The following is an 18469-nucleotide window of genomic DNA, read 5'->3' as shown; positions in this document are numbered from 1 at the left end:
CGCCGTCGGGAACCGCGGTTTTCCAAAGCCGCGGCTTGCTCGGAGTCTCTCGGGTCCCGTTAGCCGGGCAGAGGGCACCCGGACCGCCGTTCCAGCGGCGTTGGGCGCTGCCGAATTCGGAGGTAATGGGATAAAAACGCTTTTGGCGGCGAAGTCGGCGCGGGGCGTTGCTCTGCCCTTGGTGCACCGGCGGGACGGACTGCTCGGCTCCACCGCCAGCCACATCGGAGAAGGCTTGTGGGTGAAAAACGGCGTGGTGATGGAATGGAGCCGGGGCGCTGAGGGGGTGCTGGAGGTGCAGGTGCTCAGCTCCCGGGAACGGGAGGGAAAAACTCCTGTGTTCTGGGAAACCATAAGTTAGATGGAGCCATTTAGCATATTTGTATCCGTTCGGATGCTCGTGATTTCGCTGCGGGTTTATATCACAAGTACGTGCGTCTAGGCAAAGAGATCAAAGGGGTATAGCAGTTTGCATGTCATCTGGGTACCGGAGGAGGCGGGAGGTGTTTTCTGCGTCGGGTGGGAATACGTTCTGCAGAAAAGCCCAACCACTTCTGCAGGCTTCAGCTGGCCGGCTGTGTTACAAACGCAGCGCTCGGGGCAGTGACGGTGATTGCTCTATTTAGAGATCTAATTGGGACAGGCGGGAGTCTGTGACTAAACCACAGTGAAATGAAATGTTACGTAGCTGTTCAGCTAGATGCGCTCTTTGTCTTGCTTGCACGCTGGTAGATGCCTTCATCTGGATTGGCAAACCTCGCTACTCCTCTTCATTTGGGATGCCCTTTCTGTCAGCAGAAGCCTCTTTCTTCTGGTAGTTCACCTCAGTGGAATAAGCTGTGCTGGCAAAGGGGCTTTTTGCTGGTATAACCATACCTGCTGCGTGTCCTAATGAGGTTAAGTTAGCCTCTGCTCGCACGTGGTGGAGCAAAGTGCATCTTTAGACCAGCGCCTGCCTCCTCCAGGCCTCTTCTGTCGAAGGGTGTAAGAACAGCAAATGCGCAGTACATGCGCATCTCTGGTGTAGCCTCCCAGCGATGTGTGGCTTGAAGGCTCCTTCAGCCGGAGGTAGTCTTTCTAGCTTCCTAATAGATGTTCCCGCTATTAATTTGTTCAGTTACTCTTTGATCTTACAGACGTTTTTGGTATCCACAACTGCCTGGAGCCGTTTGTTGTGGCAGAGAATAATTCACTACAGTCACTCAGATGTGGTACTGGGCTTTTCAAACAAGTAGCTTGTTTACTTGGTTTCAGAAATTACTTGGTCTCTAAATTTCAAAACGTGACTTTGTATTGACAGTCTTTTTGTGTTTTTCTCTAATAAATTGTATTCCTTAGGCAACTTGTTGCAGCGCTGGAATGTTCCCATAAAACTGCAGATGAGCAGACAAGTGGCTAGCTCTGGTGTGCCCGGGGGCAAAGGCGATAGTTCTGTTTTTGTCCTTATTGTGGGCTTATCAACATTAGGAGCGGGTGCCTATGTAAGTAGAAAGGTAGAAAGAGCTGCAATACATCTCTCCTGTCAAGCATTTGCTGTATTTCAGCTAACTTTACTTAGCTTTTTATCTCTGTAGCGGTTTCCTCCTTCAGAAAACTTCAAGGGGAGCTAACTGAGCTGGCTGGAAATTAAATTCTTATGTTTTTTTTTTTTTAAACTGTAATTTCAGTTACCTTTTAGGTTTCTTTACAGTAAAGGCACTCTTTTTTTTTTTTTCCTCCATACTATGACGAACCACAGCTCTGTCTGCTGTCTTGTACGTGATAGTAGCATATAGTTCAGGGAGAGTTGGATGGCATGTGCTTTTAATACCACAGTAAACCATTCTTTGCCAAATCTCAATTCAGAACGTTAGTGTTTAGCTTGTGTAAGTATACCAAATCAACCCAAAATTGGTGAGCATACATTTATGTCCTACTCAAAAGCATAAAGCTTTTCAGCCTGACTTGGAGAGTAAATCACATTCCCAAACAGCTGAGGAGTAGCAGCGTTACCTAGGAGTGGATGGGTGAGCTTACATCACACAAATCTTTGTTTCAAAATTCTTTCTCTTAGAGGCTCATATTCATTAAAAGTTCCAAGTCCTGGTTTTCTCCTAATGAAACTCTTCACATGCAGAAGGCTCCTAGGAAATAAAAAAAAAAAATTCAAAACAGTGCATGGAGGAAAAGTCTTTTCCTATTCCCTTTAAATATTCTTTAGTGTGCCCTGCTGTACTTTTTTTGACAAACAAGGTAACTGAAATTACAAAGCACATTCTGCTTTTCCCAAGATCTGTTTAATCAAGAGTCCTTCTTAATATTCAGCTCTTTCCCTCTCCTCTTTCATTGCCTGTCTTCACCTACAGTTTTGCAATGTCATCATCTAAGATGCCCTTCTAGATCACTGACGTCTTCAGGTGTTCCTGGCAAAGCTGGCAGCAACCTATTGTTATACTTAATTGTAGGAGGAACAGTCACTGGGACAGGAGTTTATGTAAGATGCTTAAATAAATGTGTGTTAATTGGGTGAGAGGGTGGAGGGAGGGTACCTTTCTGTATGTCATACCGAGTTAGCCATTTACTTTAACTAAACCGTCTTTGTGCTCCCTGGCCTCAGATATTTAATTTCAAGGGACACTGTCAAATAATTTAAGTTTACAAATTTGATATTGTCAAACAGTGTAGTTCTTAGTGGGAAAAATTGCCTTAGAATTAACTTTTTCACATTAAATAAACCTAAAACCAAAACTGGCCATCTTCAATTAGTAACTATCAGAAAGGCACAAATTAACACATCTGTTCTGATATCAGTAATGTTGGCATACAAAAAAAAGGAAATAATCAGCTAAATATAAGTCTGCGAGAGGAAAGAAGAGAAAACTTGTTTAACTTTGTGATTTCTTCAGAGAAGAGCACTGAAATATCACTCCGTTATCTGGCAAAGTACGCAGCTATGTTTCTGACTAGAAAGAACTTGGCATTTTCTCTTTGGAAAAATTTATCCTGAAGACCTGATTTGATATTTTGCATTTATGTAATAGTAATTTTTTTTTTTCTAAGGGAAAAAAATATAGATTTAAAAATCAGATTTAATTTGCTGTATGTTGCCCTTCGGGCTCGCTTCATGGTTCTGCTTGCAAAAGCAGAGGTAGTTTTGTTAACCTTGACTTTTATATGTTTAAGCAAAAGGCTTTAAAATATCTTTATCTTAATTCTTTGCAACACTGATGAGTTCTTGTTTTCTGATATTTTTGACATTGTTTCAGTTCCCTGGATATGCTTTTGTCTGCCTGTGCTCTTTTTCGCGCCTGGCATTAAATTCCTCAGTTCTTCTTTGAGACGATTTGCTATGTTGTAAAACACCTAATTGTGGAGATGGGTAAAATGCAAAATGTCTAGGGAGTAAAAGAGATTTCAGTTCCCCAAAGGAATTAACTTTCGTTCAAACATAGTTTGGATGTCATAACACTCGGTTAGCTAACAGCAAGTGGTTTGGCATCAGCTGCAGCATTGCCTTTGCATTTAGGAGGCACTTATTTCTTGCTGGAAATGTTCCAGCTTTAATATTCTTTCACAATTCAAAATACAGTAATTGGATAGACGGTTGTGTTTCAGACTGTCTTGATAAGTTTTTTCTCTTTTATAAACAATGCAGAATGAAAGTTAATGTCGTGCATCTGTGATATGGATTATTAGCAAGGCTAGGTTTTGCCTTAAAACAACTGTTTGATTCCCTCTAATTTGTTAACTGGGGGGGGCAAATACCATGCTGTGACCTGCTTCCAGCAGGCTCATTGTCTTTTGCTTCTCTACATTACCAATTTTTCTTGGAAGTTAACATGATGTCTTAAAAGATGTTCCCTCCTTGTCTGTACCACTAAATGGTATCCCCAGAACATGCAGGCTATGCTTATACTGTATCCTGAGTTTAACAGACAAATAAACAGCAGGTCAGCATTCAGACATGGGAATCTCTTCCAGCTGAAGGCTGTTGTGTAGAACAGCCACGCTCCCGTGTCTGAGGAGCACAGCTAACGTCACTGATGTTACCGCTGCTAACATCATGCCTGTAACACCTGGCCTAAAGAAAGCCAGTAAGGTCGTTTGCTTGTTCTGTCCAGCTGCTCTGGGCTTTTGAAGCTCGGAGTTGATTTTTGCCTTGAATTTGTCTTCCTTTTCTGCAGCCTTGTGTTGTGCCGTGTGCCATGGCCTAGCTTGCAGATAGCCTTGGGGTTTGTTTGACTGCATTTCCTTGGATGTATCTGGTTCCTCTTGAAACGGGTCTGCAGCCCAAAGCCCAAACATCTGCAGAAAGGTTGATTTCTTGCTTATGGGAAGCAACCAGACAACTGAGATTCATCACATCATATGTAGAGCAGATCGTTTTCTGAGTGCATTCCTCTTGTAGCTATATATACATACCTTTATGGGCACTTTTTTCAGTGAGGTATATTTTGGTCTGTGTGCTTTAATTGAAAGCAGATGGCTTTTCTGAGCAAGCAGGATAGACAAAAGCCTGTCGGGGGGTAGAAGCCGAATGGTGCCTTGGTGCTGTAAGGTATACAAGGTAAATATCTCCTTGTCTGTCTCCAGGTATACAGAACATTGAGAGAAAACAAAGAGCGATTCACCAGCCGTGTCACAACAATAACTACGCGATCTCAAGAAAATGAATCGTCTCCTTCAGGTGGGTACTGGCCTGCTAGGTTGCTCATTGAAGGTCTCTCTTAATTTATGAGATCTCAAACTGCAGGGTCTGAACTATTGAGCCAAAGGTTCATACATTTCATAATAACAGTGGCTTTAGGTCATAGAAAATAGGCTGTGTTATGTCACTTTACTAGGAAACCAACAGAAAGGATATCCTGCAGACAGGACAGAAAACTGATTGCTTTGGTTTGAGGGAGAGGATAAAACATGTTTATCAGGGTTGAGGCTGGAGGACAGAGAGTGAGAGCCTAAATGCTGAAGCAGGGGTCTTGGTAAGTCTACATTTCTGGAGACTGTCCCTTTATAGTGGAGAGCCTGTTAATCCTATGGTCTCCTTGAGTCAGCCCTGAACTGCGGCTTCTTAACTGCAGTATCCTTGATAGCCTGTGCTTCGCTGAATTAAGTCAGTGTCTTCTCTTTCAGATACAGATGCTGCTTCTCAGGGCACAGCAGGTGAGTCTTGATGGTAATATTTAACTGACTGTTTTATCCCTACATATGCTTTAACTGCATGAGGCTTAGAAACAGGACATGCGTGTGGGAGGAAATGCATTCTGGTGGGAACTCAAAAGTTGGTCTCCTTTCAGAAGGCAATTACAGAAAAATACGCCTTGGCATTTTAGGGAACTTTACTTTCTTATAAACTGTTCACTGAATGGCCAGTGCAGAGTTTTTGTCTTGCTCACAAGTCGATTTGTGTTCTTAAAGAAGACATGCAGCTAGATCAAACACTTTGCAGTTTGTATTTTCCAAATAATTTTGAAAATTGTTTTCTGATTTGAATGACACCCAGGCCGTATCTCTTCTCCTGGTGTTTTGAATAATCTTTGGCTATGTCCCTCTTGCTAGCTCAGCAAACTGTCACTTACTGTAAAACCTGAATGTTGGATCTCTAGTGCGTTGTTTGGCCAGAGTAGAGGCCAAGCATGTTTTTGCTGTCCTGAATCTACTGCACAGAGAATGTCCTGATCTTATATGAAGCTTCTGAAATTGTGTATTGAATGCTGGAAATGAACTTTGTGGGTCTTTGACTTTGCAACCCAGCTTTGCTTCTCCCAGCTGTGCAAATGTAAGCAGCATTCTTAAATAGATCAATTTATAAAATGGAGCTCTTTGAGAGTCTGCTGGACGAGTAGCACCTGTTCAGAGTAAGGCTTAAAACCTGTTAACAGGCTGTCCCAATAGCGGTATTTCAAGCTTGTTATGTAGATCATTCTTATTCTTAACATCTTAAACCAGAGAAAAGTAGATCTGTAACAGAGGAGCTCAAGCTGTGTGATAAAAGCTGTGCTACAGGCGTATTCCAAAATTCTGTGATTGCCATTGAACTCAGCTGTGCAGATCTAGCTTAGAAAAAATAATTCGCTGAAATCTGATAGTTTGATTTATGTGGGGAGCCAGCTTTGAGTGAAGCAGCAGCATGGTTCTTGGGAAGTATATTGGGGTGGAAGGGAAGGGGAGGTGAAGGTATTTGAAAGGCAATTTGCCAAAGGAAGTCTGTATGTGAAAGGCATCTGGTGACATACTCTCTGTTCTTTGGGGCTGGGCTGTTTTCCCTGCTGTATGTGCAGTAAGCTGTCCAATCTGTCACCTGCAGCTCCGGGAGCTCGCCCTGAGGTCCCATCTCATGTTCCTTTCCTGCTGATCGGTGGAGGAACTGCTGCTTTTGCTGCTGCCAGATCCATTCGGGCTCGTGACCCTGGTGCCCGGGTAAGAGATGCCCTGTTCCAGAGCAGACTTGTGTGGACGACTGAATACTGTGCTTGCTTCAGAGCCTCTGTCATATGTTTTGCCATTTGCCTGGCATCGGTACAGCTGATGTGTTTAATGACCAATTAAAGGTGCTGATTGTGTCTGAAGATCCTGCCCTGCCCTATATGCGCCCACCTCTTTCCAAAGAACTATGGTTTTCGGATGATCCAAATGTGACAGAGACTCTGCGATTCAAACAGTGGAATGGCAAGGAGAGGAGGTATGTGTCACTTACGGGTAGCAAGGATGAAGGAGGGTGTTTAATGAAAAGTTGATGATGATCAAACTGGTCTTGTGAGAGAGCCACTGCAGAGCTCTGCAGGACCCCAGAGTGCTGTGTGGACAAATCACTGTGCAGATTTCTGTGTTCATGTCTGCTATGAAGAGAGCCCTGGGGTGTGTGTGTGTCTGTGTGCATTGTCGCTAGACTGATCGAAGAAGGGACAGAGCATTGCATGCTGCGTGCAGAGCTTGTGTGTTTTGCACTAGAGTAGCTGACCGACTACCTTGTGGAGTCCACGAGACTCCATGATGTAGGCTGCGGACTCGTGGAGCGTGGCTTCCCAGAGATGCTGAGATGTTACAAACAAGTCAGTTGAGCACAAAGGCGCAGACAAAGCTGTGACAGTGCTGGCAGTTGTCAAGAGGAGTGCTGCTTCGCACATGAGAGTTAGCTCGGTACTTAATACCTCTTGAATCTTGCTGTGATTCCCTTAGACATACACTGCCACTGGCAGAAATCCTGTGAAATAAGTTAATAGTAAAGGTGAGGGTGTAGCTTCACAGTTTAGAGCAGAGCTCCAGGGACCCTGGATCACATTTGATTCTTGTGACTTTTGTGATAAAGCCTTACTGATCTAAACCCTCGAACTTCAACAGTGTGAAGACCCTAATTCTTAAAAATAGATAAATAAGAATTCTGGAGCTTGTTATGGATGCACAGAGTTGTCTTTGTATCATTGGTAATTGCTGAATAGCTGGTATCACAGAGCAAGTGGAACCCATTTGATAATGGAGCTTTTTTCAGTATATATTTCCAGCCGCCGTCATTCTATGTGCCTGTTCGTGATCTGCCTTTTGTAGAAAATGGTGGAGTAGCAGTTCTCTGTGGCAAGAAGGTGGGTACAGCACTAGCTATTGTTCTAGCATCATACAGTTCTTCCCAAGCACAGCCTGTGCTCTAAGCTGAAACTAAACAACCGTAGATGGTGGTGTGGAGGGTTGGCTGAGGAGGAGAACGTGTACAAGTTTGGGAAAAGTGTATATGATGAAGCAGGGACTACGCTAAACTTATGACAGCGTGAGTGAAGTTTGAAAACAGGAGAAGCTATGAGGAATAGTAGTGAGCTGAGGGAAGATGAGGAAGAGGGAAGGATGAGTCTAGAGTTTGGGAACGGGACAAGAATATGTAGAGCTTAGAGACAGGGTGTGACAAAATAGGAACTAGGCTATATATCGGTCAGAGGGTGAGGTAAGGAGAGTAGAGTGATCTGATTAGGGGGTTATAATGTGAGCGAGAGCATTGCGCAGAAGCAGCAGGAAGGTGGAAAAGTTCATGGTGAGGCTTCTAATATGTTTGCTTCCCCAGTTTTTTATATGTTGCTAAAATAAGATTGCAGTGACTCCTCTTACTGCTGAACTTACACTAGGTGTCTGAGTCCATTTCTTAGACTCAGATCCTGGGAAGATCAGCCTGATCTATGATGGCTGCCAAAGAAGTTGTCTCAATTCCTACTTCCAGTCTTCTCCCTTCCCCCCTCCCACCCCCCCTAAACTTAAAGGTGGGAGAATGTTACTTCCAAGTTTGCTTCTCTAATCAGTAGTCTATGCAGTTTAACTCGAATGGCCTACAGTTCATGGAAGCTTGAGCTCTCCTGCTTGTCTAATTTTGCAGGTTGTGCATATGGATGTTAGAGGCAACATAGTGAAACTCAGTGATGGTACCCAGATATCCTATGACAAATGTCTAATTGCCACTGGTAAGTTGTTGGATTTTTTCCTGTTCTTTGTCTTGTGCCAGCCTTTTTATTTCACTGGCATTCATCTGACAAGGAAGTTTCTGCAGTATGTGTCAAACACTTCGTAGAGCAGTCACATGAAGGACAGTCATACAGACAACCATGCCACTGGGTTTTTCACCTGCCTCACATCAACCAGCTTCTCTGGGACGTTCAAAGTTTTGCCCTGTGAAAATCAGCAGGGAAGGAGGAAAAGGTGACTTCCCTAGCAGCTCAGTAAAGGAACTCCTGGACAGGCCAGCCTCTTCAAATTCTGCCTGTAGCAGTAGCAAGCAGAAGAACCAGCTCTTGCTTGGGCAGGGCACTGCTCCAGCATCTAACTCTAGCAGTTCTACAGCCCTCTGTGGTTAAAGTGGAACTGGCTGTCTCCAGTCAGTGGAGCTAGTTGTATAGCATTAGATCTTTTTCCCCTGAGTGACTCTTGGGTCACCTACTGCTCACACAGAAGGTCTTTCATGTTAAAAACCCAGACAGCAACAGGGAATAGAGCATATTGTAACAGTTTGGAAAGCACAGTCCAGATTAAAGATAGCTTTGCATTGTCTGGGTAGCCAGTGACATGGCCATGGTATCATTAGTCTCTCTTTCTCTCTCTCCCTCCCCCCCCCCTCCCTCTCCTCAGGTGGTTCCCCAAGGAACCTACCCGCCATTGAAAGAGCAGGAAAAGACGTACAACAAAGGCTGACACTGTTCCGAAAGGTAATCTACAGGTGCTGCTAGTCCCGGGGTGAGGTTGAAAAAATCAGAGCCACTACCACTATTTTCAGCTTTTTAACTCTTCTGCTTTGGGTCCAGGACAGACTTGCCTTGGCAGCTGCTTCCCTCAGCTGGTAACCAGGAGTCCGTTTGCTATTTATTCCTTTTCCCCAGGCAGGTAAACAGGGTAGAGTCTACTAGACTGCTCATCTGCTTGCCTCAGGCCTGAGAGCTGTAATAATGTGATTTTGTTTGTTTGTTTTTTTAGTTTCCCTCCTGTATGACTTTGCTGCACCTTCCAGGCCTTTTAAAAACATGAGCAATGTAAGCTCTGCAAGTCAGTTTGGACTGTAAGCAGTGTGTGCCTTCAGGACCACGAGTAGATACAGGAAGCTAGCTTAGTACTCCGGGCTGGCACTCCTCTTGAATAAGTGTATGCCACAGTTCTGCAGCACGTGGGCCAGAGGTTGGCCTTTGGCCTGAGACAGGACAGACTGCTCTCGTGCTGTGAAATTTTAGCCGAGTAGGAAGTTGAGTGTTCATGTTAGCTCTTGGATTGGCTTAAATAGTTTTCTGGTGAATTAATAAACTGATATCCTTGCCTTCTTCATGGCGTTTCTTCACCTTCATCCTGTGCTTTGGGACAAAGTGAATAAAAGACATGGAAGTTGGTCGATGGCCTTCTGTTTTTCGCTGTGGAGTTGCTTTTTGTTGACATACTCTGCTTTCTTGGAAACATGGGATTTAGAACAGGCATGCAACCTTCTCCTTAGTCTAGTTCAGTGAATGAATCGGGAATAAGAAGCCATATGGGAACTTCCTGCTCTGTGCTGGACTTCCCCTAAGGTCTGGTCTGCTCAGCTGTGGGAAGGGAAAGATGGATGACATGAGCTGTGGCATCCTTGTAGTACTGGATGTGCTGTAGTACACTTGTGTCTAGAAATCTCATTGTAATTTCTCTTGAAAGTTAGGGGAAAATGCAGGAATCTGAGATTGTCTAGACAGGGAAAAGCTTGCACAAACATTAGGAAGCCAGAGAGTTTTTTCTGTGCAATAGATGAACAGGAGGAAGGAGAAACATGTTTCCCTTTCCAAGTTGGGGAGAGAGTTGCTCTTATTTCAAAGGGAGAAATTGGAGAAAAATATCTTCTGCTGCCATTCCCGTTTGAGGATACTTGAAATGGGAATTAATCTTCTTACAGATTGAGGACTTCAAAAGTCTGGAGAAGATTTCAAGAGAAGTCAAGTCCATCACAATTATTGGTGGTGGTTTTCTCGGCAGTGAGCTGGCCTGTGCTCTGGGAAGAAGAGGTAAGTGTGCTTCTGCAGGCAGCTTGCCTTCAGCTGGCACCTTGACATAGGTGATGGACATTGAACGGAAGCAGCCCGACATTATAAACTTCCTTTTCATTCCCCGACTGCTGAGTTTTTGCACAGACTTGTGGTTTGCCTGAAGTAACCTTAACGCACGCGTGTTTTGTTGGCTATATTGGCTATATGGCCTGACCTGGTTTTCCGTTTTCTCTCTCATTAGCTGTCAAGCAGCCCCTGACCACAGAAGTTTTTGTGAGTTGGGGCCCCTGGAAGCTCTGCAGGCCAGTGCATGTTGGAAAGTCATTCCACCCTGTAAAAAGTTCTATTTGCTCTCTCAATGCTAAGAGCCACCCTAAAACTATTATTTCAAGGAGGTTGTGAACAACTGGATTCTTACTGTCAAGTGCATGTAGCTTTTTGAGTAGTGTCTTTATGGTAATTTTTCTAATAAGGGAAGTTTTCTCCAAAATACTAAGCATTTTACTTAAAGTCTGCTGTCTGTTATCCTAGAGTTTGCAGGTGTATGTGATACAGTGGCCAGTCACTTTGTGACTCCTGTGGAAAATCTGGGAGCCAGAACTCCCAGTTTTGGAAACTTCTGTCAAGCTCCTTGTGTAAAGTAAAGCATATGCTTGTGTCCTGAAGTCTGTGCTGCTGCTCTTTATCCACGGGTTGTAAGAAGCCTGCTCTTTGCTTTCCTTTCAGCACGAACCAGAGGCCTGGAGGTGATTCAGCTGTTTCCAGAGAATGGCAATATGGGCAAAGTCTTGCCTGAATATCTGAGCAACTGGACCACAGAGAAAGTCAGAAGAGGTGAAGCTGCACTTCAGTGCTCCTCCTCTGCGAGTGGCAGAGCTGTGGTGTTTCGGCCAGTGGCTGTTGTATAGCTCTTCCTTGTGAAATACAGCTCTCCGCTTGTTTTGTCAGTGGAGTCTTAGGAAGACTGGGTCCCTTGCAAGGTGGCCCAGGTGCCGAACAGAACAAGTTGCAGTTCAGGCAGCTTGAGTAGCATGGAGCTGCCATGAATTTCTGGCTTCTTAGCAGTTCCTCTGGGAAAACCAAGCAAATATGCATGCTGATGCCAGTGAGATTTTCCCTCTGGCTGTTCCTGCACAGAATGATCCCTACTACCATACTTGCGAGTTACTTTGATGGCCTCTGTAATCTGGAACCAAAGTTGTCTTACGATAACTGCCTGTTCTCTTCTGAGTTGCTCTAGCCTCAAATAATTTTACTTCTGACAGCCTAATGCAGTCAGCCTAGAGTCACTTTGAGAGAAGGGTTGTGTAGCCACATGCCTTTTGCATACAGCTTTGTCAGGCCAGCTGCTGTAGTGTTTAGCTGATAAAATCAGTACGATCTGAAATACCTTTTTTCCATTTGCTATATTAAGTGCAGAATATATTCCTGTGCGTTGGTAAGTGTAGTGGGGACAGAGGGAGGAGGGATAGAGTTGGGGCTGCAGATTGCAGGGCCTGATAACCCACAGGTCTGAGTTACTTTCTTTTGTTTATGGAAGCGGCCTTGTCGGACCTCTGGGTCTGGCTGTGACAGAGCCAGAATTGAATGTCCTTAGTGCCTGAAAACCTGTCTTGGGGAGTTCTTTTGGATGTGTCATCATATGAGACATGTACTTTTGATTGTCATTTAAGTAGCTCTTTCAAACTTTTTAGCTGGGTTTCTTTCTCCTCATGCTTCACTCAAAACTGTACTGGCACATGCAGCAAAGATAAGGTGGTCTCTCTCTTGGTTCCTAACCTGGCCCCTGCTCTGCCTGCATCTGTTTGCACCAAAGATGCCTGCTTCAGCTGAAATCTGTCTACTCCGGAGCAAGCAGTTATGTTTCCTGTGTTTGTTTGCAGAGGGTGTTAATGTCATGCCTAACGCTGTGGTCAAGTCTGTCTCTGTCTGTGGCAATCGGCTGATGATTAAACTGAAAGATGGCCGAAAGGTAAATTTAAAAGCAGGGAGAGGGTAAGGTTTGCAGGGGCATTGAGGGAATTAAGATAATAATTACGAATTCCCAAACAGGTGGAGACGGATCATATTGTGGCTGCAGTAGGGCTGGAGCCTAATGTGGAATTAGCAAAGTCAGCTGGGCTGGAGGTGGACTCTGACTTTGGAGGGTTCAGGGTGAATGCGGAGCTGCAGGCACGCTCCAATATCTGGGTGGTGAGTATGTGCAGAGGAGTTTTCTGTCTGCTGGTTATGCTGATGCAATCAGAATACACAGATTTATGGGGGCTGGCATACCTCGATTAGGTGAATGGGGCAAAAAATAGCAAGTAATGAGACCAATTGTAGTGCAGATCCTGCCGGCAGCCATGGAGTCTGTTCATGCACCACAGCACGCTTTGTTGCTGTGGTAACGACTGTGCGAGTTTTTGAATATTTATGCTGTGTAAGAGGAGTTGGGGTAACCTAAAGATAGCACAGATTATTGCGTAAGAGGCCCTTTGGTGAGAGTCAAGACTTTGATTCCTCTGGAAAAACATACCTGATGCTGCCTTATTTTTCCGAAGATCGGTGAAAAGTGCTGAGAAACTGGGACCCGTGTAGCCTGGGGAGTGGGATGATGTGGTGGTGGTGGTGTTTGGGGTTTGTCAGAAAAACTCAGTTCATAGTTCCACTTTGTTCTCTTCCCAAGGCCTTTTTTGTTTGTGCATTAATTTAAGCTTTCAATGTCAATGTTCAGTCCTCACTGAATGATTCTTTTTAAGGCAGGAGATGCTGCCTGCTTCTATGATATCAAACTAGGTAGGAGACGTGTGGAGCACCATGATCATGCTGTTGTGAGTGGAAGACTAGCTGGAGAAAACATGACAGGAGCTGCGAAGCCCTACTGGCATCAGTCCATGTTCTGGTAACGTTGATTTCTTCTTTTGGTATTTCTTATTTGGCCACGTTGCAGGAGCTATGACAAGATACACCTTGTAAAGGTTTCTGTTTCCTGAGTGCAGTGAAACTACTTCAGCAAATACCTTGTGCAGCTTCTTGTTCCCAGAAGCTCAGGGAATGGGAGGGCATTTGAACATTCGCTGCTCTGCCCTGGACTCTCTGAAATGTTTTTCGTTCCTGCAGATCCCAGTTTCTCCCTCAATGAGTCCCATTCAGCAAAGCAAGTAGCAATAAAAAGCAGCCCCTTCCTCAAAGCAGGCTGATTTACAGGTTGAACTTAGAAGCAGCTTTTCTGTTACAATTATTGAAAATTCCCCAGCACGGTCTGTTGGTTTCAGTTGTGTTGCACCTTCGCTGATTAGCTGAACTGATGCTTTAGTAGCAACGCATCACTGCATCCAGGAGCGTACAGGAAAGTTTATTGTTTTCCAGAGAGAGGTATCAAGAAAATGGGCAGTTCTGCTGTATCTTTTTGAAGTTCTTTTTAAAACAAAATACACCCCACACCCCCAAACAAACAAAAAATAACACACACACACACAATCCTAAAACCTGTTAGCTCAAGATCAGAAATTTAAAGTTAGCGGGAGTTTAAATATGGGGAAAGGAGTTTTACTTTTCTTGGAGAAATCCCCTCAAAAATAGTTATGACTTGCTGTGGTTTACCTGGATACTTGGTCTATACTGGACCCAGAAGAGTTTCTCACTTCACTTTTAAACAAGGACACAGAAGCATCCATTTCAATTGTGTGTTTTCCTTGAGGATGCTCTGACCATGACACAGATGCAACTTACAGTCAACTGCCTGTAGTCTTGTGTTTTGTTGACAGGTGTTAACTCTGGGGGTTTGCCAGCCCTCACTGGGTGAGACTTCCTTCTGTGCTGAAGAGCTGGCAAATAGCAAGAATTCCTCTTGCATTTTTTTCAGGATGTTCAGGATCCCTCCTGAGCTCTGACTTACCCACTGCTGGGTGCCTAGTCTGGTTGGCTGGCATACTGTTGGTATTCCTTTCAGTAAATCCAGTCTGTGCTGGAGGATTCTGGCCAGAAAGGTAGTGATGTACATATAGAGATACCCAAATTGTTTTGTGGGATGCATTTATTCCCTCAGCGTAGTTGGGAACACTTTTGACACGTTGTACTTACTGGGCCCCAACAACAGCTGCTTTGACTCCTATTAGCACCCCAGTTGAAATTCAGCTGGTGCCCAGTTCAAGGAAGTGTTACAGCGATGTGTTCTTCTCTTTAATATTCCTTAAATGCTCTCTTTGAAATATACACTAAATAATTGTCTATGCTGCAAAGTCTAGTGCTTATAACTCAGCATTGCCAGAAGTTTGGTCAAATGGTCTTATTAGGACCCGGAGGAATGCTTGGTTCTGCCCCAACTCTGTCTCCTAGTCACATTGGTACTAAACAAGCAACATAGATTTTTGCAAGTACCTACTAACTGTGTGCCGATACTCACGTTTGAATGCTGAGGTCAGATGTGTGACTTTCTAAAGGGTCAAGATATATGCAGCTTTTGGAAGCCACCCAGCTTCCTTCAAGGGAGCAGGCCTGAAGTATTTTAAGTTTTTCTTCATTGAACTGGTTTCTTCTGAAACTGATGGCCTTAGACTTGCTGTGTCTTGAGTCCTTGTTCCACACTAATGTCTGCAGAAGGGGCTAATGTGTGTCAGTCAGCCCACGTACCATGATTTCACTCGCACAACACTGTCATTAAGGATTTGGGGCTGGATGGAATTGCCTTGTATTTGTCTCACTAATGCTACAAATGATTATTTTCCCTGCTTCATTCCCAGGAGCGATCTGGGCCCTAATGTAGGGTACGAAGCCATTGGTCTTGTTGACAGTAGTTTGCCAACAGTAGGAGTCTTTGCTAAAGCAACAGCAAAAGACACACCGAAAAGTGCAACGGAGCAATCAGGTAGGGCTATAGTCATGCTTGGGAACTGTCCCCATGCATGAAGGTTTTTGTGTCTCACTCTGTGTAGTGGCCACAGAGTCAGTCTGATCTCGCTGTAGAGCACTAGGAGACATCAATCTGTTTGCTTCTTTTCTAGACCAAGCTTTAAAGGCTGGTTTTGATATTAAAATGTGATTAAAACATAACATTCTTCCAAGAAGACATCGTGTAACTCATTTACCAAAATTAACACTTTTTTCCTTGGTGAAGCTTAATTTCCTCCATAGCAATAAATTGATCAGTTTTTGCACAAAAGAGGTTATGTAGATCTAAGCATATTTATTTTGTATATGCTGCCCGGAAGAAGTAGACTGTTCTGTCTTTTGCATTTGGTGATGGAAGTTGGGAATTGTCAGTGTTGTGCTTCACGTTAGGATTGCTTCATTCTCATGTTATTGCAACGTAACTTCTGCTGGACGCAACTCAAAGAAAAACGCCTCAGTCTCTTACAGAACCCCGCTCTTTAGTCTGCTTTCACCATCACAGGCAAATAGCTGCTGCTTTTTTCTGCACTGGATGTTTGATATCTCTTACCTTTGCATTAGGGACAGGTATTCGGTCAGAGAGTGAAACAGAAGCAGAAGCCTCAGAAGTTCACATTTCTCCAAGCTTTTCACCAATGCCTCAAGTTCCAAAGCAAGGAGAAGATTATGGCAAAGGTGTAATTTTCTACCTCAGGGATAAAGTTGTGGTAGGAATCGTGTTATGGAACATCTTCAACAGGATGCCTATTGCTCGAAAGGTCAGTACAGGACTACTATGCTGAATAGTGAGGCTTGCTTAGATCGGGGATTTTCTTGTGGAAAAATCAATCTACCAATTTAAAATGAGGATAAATAAATGCAGATGTTCTGTCTGGAGCAGAGCTGTGCAATATCCAATGGTAGCCCTGTCTCGGGTGAATTATGGGAGATGTCCTTGTGCTTTTCTGCATGTTTGTTCAAAATTCTTACAGAAACAACTTGCATCAGGTTTATGCTTCAAGCCTTGCCTTTGCATGGCTGAAATTTTGGGTCTGTAATAAGTACAGGCAAGAATCATATGCGACTGAGCATCAGAGTGAAATGTCCTATTTTTGTGCTACTTTGTCTAATGTACAAGTGTCTAAAACAGTCTTAAACATCTGTCATCCTAGATACACAGCCACAAAAGGTCAGGGTTAGAAGCAGCCTTGAGTAGGTGCTTAGTCTATCTCCATCCCCCATAGTCTGTCTCCATCCTCCAAGGTAAGATCAGCTATGCGTAGGTCATTTTTTTTAACATCTTTGGAGAATTTCAGTAGGTTAAACTATGAGAGTGACTCCACGCTATCCCCAGGTGATCTGTCCCAAAATGAACTATTCTTAATGTTGGTAGTTTCCATTGGTATCTAATCTGAAGCTTTCATGGTGCCGTTTAAACCTGTTACTTCTCCTGCCCCCATGAAAGAGAGATCCTTTCCTTCCTTCTCTTAGCAGCCCTTCCTCTAAATCAGAGCACCAAGTATGTACAGGATCCTTGGCCTCTTAGTCTCGTTGCCTAAAAGATAGGATTGCAAGTTTAAGCCACTTACACCGGCTCCTCTAAGTCAATGCAACGAGACTGGCTCATCTTCTCAGAGTTGAGACGAATCACTTTTTGAAGATACTTGTTCTTCCCAGCTGTAAAGGGAAAACCAGACATCAGAAACAAATCCTACAGGGACAGTGAGGTTGGTTTTAACTCCAGCCATTCCTGTAGGCAGATAATGCTATATTTAAGACTCCCATATAAATTTGGCTGTAGTAAGTACTGTTGTCATGTTGTGGACTGCTTAAGTTGGTGAGTTGTCATCAGCAGAGCTTCAGAGAGGATCTAAAAAACTGATCACATTGGCTGGTGACCATGTACAGTCTTGCAGCACTGGTTGTTTATAGTATGTGCAGGTTTTAATGCATTCTTCCTTCCTTCCTGCAGATTATCAAAGATGGGGAGGAGCATGATGATCTCAACGAAGTAGCAAAGCTTTTCAACATCCATGAAGACTAAACTCCAGAATGGGAACACCGCGATGGGAGTGAGTAGGGCAGCAGGGGCTGCTGGCTGTGTGCACCCCTTCATCTCAGACAACTTTCTCTGAGTACTTGTGAATATTTCCAGTCACCTAGAGTTCTAATGTTTGCACCAATAAAGTCAGATTGTTCTAAGTTAAATGCCTTCTTCCTGCACCTGGGTGTTGCTTGTTTTGAAAGGGGAGTATGCTGCCTGCTGTTGTCAGTTTTTCCCTTGTATCACCAACGGAGAAGCCTGCAGAGCTGCCTCTTTTCTTGCAGCACTTCCCAGCTGGTGAGCTTGCAGCCTTGCTGGCTAGCTGCATGGAGGGCTGTGCTCTTGGCAGCAAGTGCTGCCTGTGTAGGAAAAGTACATCCTGATGGGATGAAACAGTACATGATGCAGTGGCTCCCGTGTAAGCCTGCATTTGAAGCCAGGTGTGTGCTCCAGCCTGGTGACCGGTATAAGATGGGGTATAGAAGGGATGGGAAGAATAGAGAGAGAGGCTTAGAGTTGCTAAGGCAGGAGATAAGGGACTAAATTACGAGAGTGATAGAGGAGGTGCACTAATGCAGGTTTGGAGAGCACAGGCTGAAGTGCGTGGGGAGAACCAGTCACTGGTGATGCTGGACCCAGGGTGTGTGATGATGTCAGGAGCACGTTATCAGCTCTCCAGCCACCATGTGGGAATCTGGGTGCTTTCTGTTAACACTGAGCTCTCGGCTGCGTGTACCAGGTAAAGGGATGCAGGAACGGGCCACAACACCGCACAGTGGGGTGGGAGTTGGGGGGAGAGATAGTGTTTCACTATGCACTTCGGGACAGGTTGATGCCTTTGGCACGTGAGAGAAAGGGTGTGCGGTTGAGGGTCTGTGGGCTGCCCCTGCTTCCCCTGCCACAAGGAGTGCTCCAATGTTACCAGAAAGCTCACCCCATGGTCTGCGATTGTTTCTGCTTAGGCTGGAGCTGTTGCTCAGCCTGAGAAACTGATACGTCAGCTGCAGGGAAGGTGAGTGCCACAGACCTTCAGCCACCCAGCCAAGAGGTCCGGCTCACATCCTCGCAGGGCCTGGAGACTGACATGGGAGAGGACACCAGCCTCCAGCCTTGCTCTGTTTCAGGA

The 18469-nt window shown here is 44.6% G+C and overlaps 1 protein-coding gene across 1 annotated transcript; it reads left to right on the top strand.

Moving 5' to 3' along the window:
- Positions 1-394: 394 nt before the first annotated feature.
- Positions 395-17521, top strand: AIFM1 (apoptosis inducing factor, mitochondria associated 1). The gene is made up of 17 exons (XM_009273441.2): positions 395-428; positions 1339-1481; positions 4573-4666; positions 5113-5142; positions 6287-6399; positions 6531-6661; positions 7469-7559; positions 8336-8420; positions 9082-9158; positions 10358-10466; positions 11175-11282; positions 12332-12420; positions 12501-12641; positions 13190-13332; positions 15173-15297; positions 15882-16078; positions 17272-17521. The coding sequence occupies exons 1-17, from the start codon at positions 395-397 to the stop codon at positions 17341-17343; spliced, it is 1782 nt and encodes a 593-aa protein (XP_009271716.1). The 3' UTR covers positions 17344-17521.
- The last annotated feature ends 948 nt before the right edge of the window (positions 17522-18469 follow it).

This window comes from Aptenodytes forsteri, unplaced genomic scaffold, assembly GCF_000699145.1.
Source record: "Aptenodytes forsteri isolate BGI_AS27 unplaced genomic scaffold, ASM69914v1 Scaffold191, whole genome shotgun sequence".
Lineage (NCBI taxonomy): Eukaryota > Metazoa > Chordata > Aves > Sphenisciformes > Spheniscidae > Aptenodytes > Aptenodytes forsteri.
Note: the sequence above shows the minus strand (reverse complement) of the source record. Positions and strands in the feature narration are given on the sequence as shown.